General features: G+C 46.6%; 1 protein-coding gene across 1 annotated transcript in view; it reads right to left on the reverse strand.

The window, feature by feature from the left end:
• The window catches only part of runx1t1 (RUNX1 partner transcriptional co-repressor 1), a 20,368-nt gene extending 17,711 nt beyond the window's left edge, over nucleotides 1–2,657 (reverse strand). Inside the window, exons 1-2 of the mRNA XM_012836055.3 lie at nucleotides 2,217–2,657; nucleotides 857–1,098 (exon numbers count right to left, since the gene is read on the reverse strand). Coding sequence (XP_012691509.3) covers nucleotides 857–1,098; nucleotides 2,217–2,376 — 402 coding nt within the window. The 5' untranslated portion in view covers nucleotides 2,377–2,657. The remainder of the gene's footprint in view (nucleotides 1–856; nucleotides 1,099–2,216) is intronic.
• Between the last annotated feature and the right edge of the window lie 4,843 nt (nucleotides 2,658–7,500).

The raw sequence follows: 7,500 nt of genomic DNA on the forward strand, positions 1-7,500 counted from the left end.
CTTCCCCTCCTTGCTGTTTGTTTTCTGCTGAGAAAATGATGCTGGATAAATGTGCCAGTGTGCCCGTAGTCACTCACACATTCAGAGCATGAACACTCCCATTTCAGATTGGGTTCTATATTTCCTTTTATGTATTTAGTACACGTTTATTCAATATGATTTATAGTCTGGCATGAATTTTTTTTACTGATTTTCCATCAGTAAAAGCACTCCCTTAGAATGATTGGTGCCATGCTGTACCAGGTTAGTGCCTGGAACATGACAATTTATTTGCTCTATGGGATCCTGTGTCCTGCTGTTGTAGAACTAACAATATGATCATAGAAATTGGTGCATTTCTATGCAATTGAACTCTAACTGAAATTTGTTACACCACCAGAGGAAATTGGTTTCAAGATCGAGATTCACTTTATTGTCCCACATTGAAGAACATGTGGCCTGGGCTTCCCCCTATGCTGCATGTGTTCATGTGTGTGTGTGTGTGTGTGTGTGTGTGTGTGTGTGTGTGTGTGTCTGTGTGTGTGTCTGTGTGTGTCTGTGTGTGTGTGTGTGTGCGTGCATGTGTGTGAACGTGTGTGTGTGTGTGTGTGTGTGTGTGTGTGTGTGTGTGTGTGTGTGTGTGTGTGAGTGTGTGTGTGTGTGCATGTGTGTGAACGTGTGTGTGTGTGTGTGTGTGTGTGTGTGTGTCTGTGTGTGTGTCTGTGTGTGTGTGTGTGTGTGTGTGTGTGTGTGTGTGCATGTGTGTGAACGTGTGTGTGTGTGTGTGTGTGTGTGTGAGTGTGTGTGTGTGTGCATGTGTGTGAACGTGTGTGTGTGTGTGCATGTGTGTGTGTGTGTGTGTGTGTGTAATACTCACCACCAGGCCCAGCACCAGTGTGCGCACCCTCTCGCCGATCTCCGGTGAGATGTCGTTGCCGAACTGCTGCAGCGTGGTGAGGAAGCGCTTGAGCTTGCTGAGCTGCCGGGCGCCGCACGCTGGTGGCAGCTGCTGATTGGCCAGAGAGGAGGAGGAGGAGGAGGAAGGCCCGTTGCTGAAGCCGTTGGGTGGGGAGGGAGCGCCGTTCATAGTGGTCGGGGAATGACTGCTTCCATTGGTGACTGGAGAGACAGACAGACAGACAGACAGACAGAGACAGACAGACAGACAGACAGACAGACAGAGAGACAGACAGACAGACAGACAGACAGACAGACAGACAGACAGACAGACAGACAGACAGACAGAGAGGTGTACATGTGAGACAGAAGAGTGGCAGACATGTACGTGTCTTTGATGTGAATATTGCATTTGTGTATGTTGAACAGGAAGGGCTATTGTTCAGTGGTGAGAGAGTTGCTTCTTATTTAGGGGTTACTGGGGATGGGGATGGTAGAAGAAGAAGCGAGGGGTTGACAGGAGAAGAGAGGAGGAAAGGAGAGGAGGTGGGAAGGAGGAGCAGACTAGAGGAGTTGTAGCTCAGTCCCCATGCTGAACTGATATGTAAAACACCCCTTTACTGTTATGTGACAGACTCACATATTTCTTCTAAGCCCAGACGCTCAAAGGTCTTAACACCCTTCTACCACCTCAGGATCTGGCTGTTGGAGGTAGGGCCCACTGGATGCAGCACGCACTGGTACAGGGACTCAGTGTGTGTGGAGACAAACCCCCTTCTAATGAGATTAGGCTGCCTGATCAGCACCCCCCGCCCCCCCCCCCCCCCCCCCCCCCCAAACCAGCCCCTCCTGGACTCTCTCCAACACGGAGGAAACGAGACACTTCAGCTGCATCTGCTAACAATTACACCCAGTGAGGGGGGGGTGGGGGGGAGTGCCACGGAGGTGGTGGGGGATCAAAGTCACTGCTTTGTTAAACCTTCAGCACATGTAATTACAGGCTCCCTTTAAAGAGATAGTCTGCCCTGCCTTGCGTCTGAGCCAGCTCTCTATGTGCTAATTGCAGAGTCCAAGTGATCCGATTTTAGGAAACTGGCAACGGAAGACCGGGAAGCTGGGATTTAAGGGGGGACACGGAATGTGGTTGTGTGACAGCGGAGCGGCGTTCCGTTACATGGGGGGGGGGGCTGGGTGCCACGTGCCTCCACACTGCTGAGCTTGGAGCACGGCATTTGTGTGAGTGCATGGGTGTGTGTGTGGTGGGTGTGTGTGGGCTTCTGCTTATATCTAGAGTGTGTATGTGTGTGTGAGTCTCTGTGTGTGTGTGTGTTAGTACTCACGAGTGGTGGGGGTATATGAGCTGGTCCTGGGCGCTCCCTGTGAGGTGGGAGGGGGGGGCATGGTCGGGGGCGTTAACCTGGACTGCGTTTTCACATCCGCCGGTGAGTCGGGCATGGTGAGGCGCTTCTCAGTGCGACCTGCAGGGGCAGAAGAGAGCATACATTTACCATTTATAATGTCTTATAATGTCTAATTATGTCTTATAATGTCTTACAATGTCTTATTATGTCTTATAATGTCTTATTATGTCTTATTATGTCTTATTATGTCTTATAATCTCACTTACAGTCAAAGACATAATAAATAAACAACAGAAAAACATTATAAAACAGTCAAACTAAATTATACTACCATTTCACCAAAAATCGACACAATTCCAGGACAAAGTCTGAAAGTCTTAAGGAAGCATTTTCCTCCACACCTCAACCTTTCAACAAACAGCAACCATTTCACACACACACACACACACACACACACACACACACACACACACACACACACACACACACCCTTGTCTCACGCACTCACATCGGCCCCGAGTAGCAGCCTATATCTGTGTAAGTGTGAGTTTGTCGTGTGTCACCCCTGGTGCAGGTGCCTTCCTGTTCCCTGCCTAAGGATTCTCTTTAAACAATCCTTCTTCAGAGGACCCAGCTGGTGTCTGCACACCAATGACACGGCTCCCCTGCCCCGAGGTGAGTGGAGGCTGGATGGGACCTGCACTGGGCGAGACCCTCTCCTGGATCTCCCTGTCCCTAACTCTATCTGAAAAGTCAACAGCTGCTATCAAAGGGTTGAGCGCTGATGTTCCAGGGGGGAGGATGGGGGGATGCAAAGGGGAAAATCAAACAGTGTGGAAAAGATCAAGAGAAAAAGGCACTCTGGGTAACGCGTGGGAACCGAACGTCGAACATTTGAATCTCAATATCTCAGAATGACATCAGATTGAACCTCACAATTTTGAATCCTAAAAATCGGAAACGAGAATAACAGAACAAATCGTGGAAACAAAGAAACGGAGACAAAGGCAGGGATTCAGACCAAGACAGTTGGAGAGAGAGAGACAAAGAGACAGAATGAAAGGGGGAGAGAGGGAGAGAGGGAGAGCCAGACAGACACAGAGATAGAGTTAGGGAAGGGTGGACTCCGTCTGCCCTGCTGCTATCAGTGAGGCGGGCAGGCTGGCTGGCTGGGCAGGCCGTGTGTGATCTGGCTGGTGAAGGGAACATGCTCCAGACTCTCTCCCAAGAGGCAAGGTCTGTTTGTGTGTATACATGTTCCAGACACTGGGCTGCTGACTCTTTCCAGCCAAAGTCTTTGAGTGTGTGTGTGTGTGTTTGTGTTTGTGTGTGTGTGCACGTGTCTGCGTGTGTGTGTGTGTGTGTGTGTGCATGTGTGTGTTTGTGTGTGAAAGAGAGAGAGAGAGAGAGAGATGTGTGCTCATGTGTGTGTGTGGACATGTTGTAGACACTGGGCAGCCTTCTGTCACACTTTTCCCACAGTCAAGACACAGTGGAGCCAGGGTTATCTCTCTCTCTCTCTCTCTCTCTCTCTCTCTCTTTCTCTCTCTTTCTCTGTGTGTGCGTGTGTGTGTGGTTGTGTGTATTATTGTGAGTGTAAGTTGATTGTGAGTTAGCCTGCTAGTATGTGAGTGTGTCTGTGTGTGTAATATTCACCAAAGGTCTTCTACCCCATCGCCTCACGCCATGTCCAAGTCCATAGCACCCTCACTGATAGCATCACGTCCAGCAGGGCAATCTATCTAAACTCCCAGCCACACTGGCACACACCTCACTACCCATCAGGGCAATCTATCTAAACTCCCAGCCACACTGGCACACACCTCACTAACTCCCAGCCACACTGGCACGCACCTCACTAGCCATCAGTAGACCCCACCATCCAGCAGGACAATCTATCTAACTCCCAGCCACACTGGCACACACCTCACTACCCATCAGTAGACCCCACCATCCAGAGGCCATATCACCACACATCTGATCCCATCAGGAGACACCCAAACACAGACCCCACCATCCAGAGGCCATATCACCACACATCTGATCCCATCAGGAGACACCCAAACACAGACCCCACCATCCAGAGGCCATATCACCACACATCTGATCCCATCAGTAGAGCCCACCATCCAGAGGCCATATCACCACACATCTGATCCCACCAGGAGACACCCAAACACAGACCCCCACCCCCCCAACCTGCAGAGCCTTGCCATCTCAAAGGCTTATTTTAACCCGGTGCCTGGTTTCTGATACACGATATACAGTACGTTAGGACATCACCTGACTGATAAAACCCCATAGTGATGCATTTGGTCCAAATGTATTTGTAGAAAGTTGTGAGGATAAAGCTGGGATTTAATCTGCTGAGAGGAAATATATGTAATGTATTTATGGCATCATGGATATGAATAGAAATGTAATATAATGTACCTGGTCAGAGATATACTGTATGCAAATGTACTTAGATATGATTATAGATCTGTGTGATCTGGGAACATGTGCTGAGGTGGATGTGTGTGTGTGTGTGGGGGGGGGTTACTAGTAGGCTGGGAATGATGTGTGTGTGTGTGTGTGTGTGTGTGGGTTCACTAGTAGGCTGGGAATGATGTGTGTGTGTGTGTGTGTGTGTGTGTGTGTGTGTGGAATGGGAGGCTTAGAGTCAGGGTCAGTGCTGTAATTGGATTGAGGAACTGTGCGCTGATAAGAGAAAATGTGAAGAAAAATGCACACACACTCAAACACACACAAGAGCACATAAACGAACACATACACACACATACACACACACGAAAATCATGAAACATGAAGAACCAAGATGAATGATAAAGTAATGAGGTGAGTTTTCAACCCACAGCATTACACATTTACACACGCGCACACACACTCACACACACACACACACACACACATTCACTCACACAAATAAATGAGCCTGAAAAGGAAACTGTTGAAGGTTCTCCTGTTTCACAGTAGATATAGAAGACATTTGTTCTGCTTTGTCTCCAAATCTCAGTCCTAAAAACCTTTTTATGTTTCAATGAAAAAGCCTGAAATTTCTACCAGACTTGAAATTTACACTCTGCAATCATCGCTTGACTGAATGGAATAAACCGTTCATAAATCAAAATTGATCACAATAATATTGAAAAAAAAAAGAATGATTAATAGCCATCAAATACATCAAAAAGTAAGATTCACGTAAGAAGGAAAACAGCAATATATTTTACACATGCCTAATGCCTCAGATTTAACACGGCAGGTAGGTAAAACACTGCTCTATTAGGCTCGGAGAGAAAGCTGAAATCTACTAAATGGATTTCATGAAATGAATACTGCATGTTCTGGAGTCTCTGTCCTCCACAATGCAAAGTGGGTTGCAAATTAAGCTATCATACAAAATACATAATTCAACAAAAAACAATATGTCAAGGTCCTTCATGAATGCTTAATGGAATAAAACGAGAGGCAGGGCTCAATCAAAAGTAGAAAACTCCTTTTTTTTGTGTGCTGGCCATTTAAATAGAGCCTCCTGTCCTCTTAACCAACCTTGGAAACAAACTGGAGCGTACTTATCTAGTCCTGTCGCCAAATGTATAAACGCAAGCCCTGAGTAGGTAATGTGTGTACTGTGTGTGTGTGTGTGTGTGTGTGTGTGTGTGTGTGTGTGTGTGTGTGTGCCGGGTGCCTCTATGTGCATGGGGAAGCTGGAGATGGGCAGATGTTAGGCGGCGGTGAGTATTAGGTGGGTTGGGACGGATATCGATGCTGGGGAGTGATTTAATGGAACCGGCCAGGATGTGAGATGGATGAGCCGTTTTCCATTTCTTCCTTGCGGTGAGAGGCCTTTTATTTGGGATTGAGACGCAGCCCGGCTGTACGCATCACCATCAGCCTGTGAGCTGCTTTCAGCACTGAGGAGAACTGACAAAAACACTCATACCATTCCCCTGAAGGGAGAACAGAATTCCACGTATATAAAAGATAGTTCAATAGATAGACACATACTAGATCGTTTATTACATATTGCAATTGTTCCCAATATAATTACGGATATACTACTTTTAGTTTCTTTTGTTCCTGTTTGCTTCGTTTCTCTTCATTCCTAGCGGTGGATATGGTATGCCTCTGTAGCATCTCTTCCCAGTTTGGAGACAATCACAGACAAGCCTGCTATTGTTCTAACGGAGCACCTCAAACAAAAGCCAGATTTCTTACAGGGCATGTGATGTGTTTTTTTCTTTTCTATGTTTCCCTTTCTTCCACAGGGAGACATGACTTGAAGAAAGCAAATTGATTTCAGGGACTTCAACAGTCCTACTTTAAAAAAAAAAAAAAGCCCAATCTTCTGAAAGCAGCAGGCTCGAGAGACTTTCAAACCATTTCTCATGCTATCATTGTAAATACATGTTTGTTTCTTGGCATATATCTGGTGGTAGATTCTGGGTCATTGTTTATAGTCTCCTTGACTGGACTCTAATCTTCAGGCTTGTCTCAAGATTCAAGATGGCCACCAAAAGAGTTGCTGCAATCTGAAAAGAAAACTGGAGTGGTGTATTCTGGAAATTGCAAATGGCAAATTGTAAAGGCCAGCACTCCCTTTAAATGGCTAACAGACATGTTAGCATGACTCACGGAGTGCAATGAGCTACAGAAAGGGGCTTAGACAAACACCACTGCAGGTACCAAACAGGGCTTGGTTTCATCAGCCCAGTTAGCTGGATAGGTTCTTTTTTCCATGGCAATGCTGACTTAGAGTCACTTTCCTTCTCTTTTTCTTTCCCTCCCTCCCTCCCTCCATCTCTCTCTCGGTCTGCCAGCACGAACAGCCAAGCCTCTGGAGGGTCGGGCCGTTTCTCAACCTGTGTAATTGTGTGCTTTGGTGCAGTTACATATCAGTTACATCACTCTCTGCAAAGCACTGAAACAGATCTGGCTGGGTCTGAGCGCGCAATGACAGAATGCACAGGCACCATCTCTAAAGAACAAAATGATTATAGTTTGATAATTATTCTTGTTCAACCTCTCTCTCTCACACACACACACACACACAGGATAAGAGGACTGAGCCTCACACAAACACATACATGTCTACAGCTAATTGGTCGGGGGAAGGAAGGTGATGGTTGGAAAAAGAGCACTGCAAACACATTGAAGAAATGGGAAAATGTAAAAAAAAAATGCATGTGAACTGGAAGAAAGAAAGAGAGAAAGAAAGAAAGAAAGAAAGAAAGAAAGGAAGGAAGGAAGAAAGAAAGGAAGA

This window comes from Clupea harengus, chromosome 19 (assembly GCF_900700415.2).
Source record: "Clupea harengus chromosome 19, Ch_v2.0.2, whole genome shotgun sequence".
NCBI lineage: Eukaryota > Metazoa > Chordata > Actinopteri > Clupeiformes > Clupeidae > Clupea > Clupea harengus.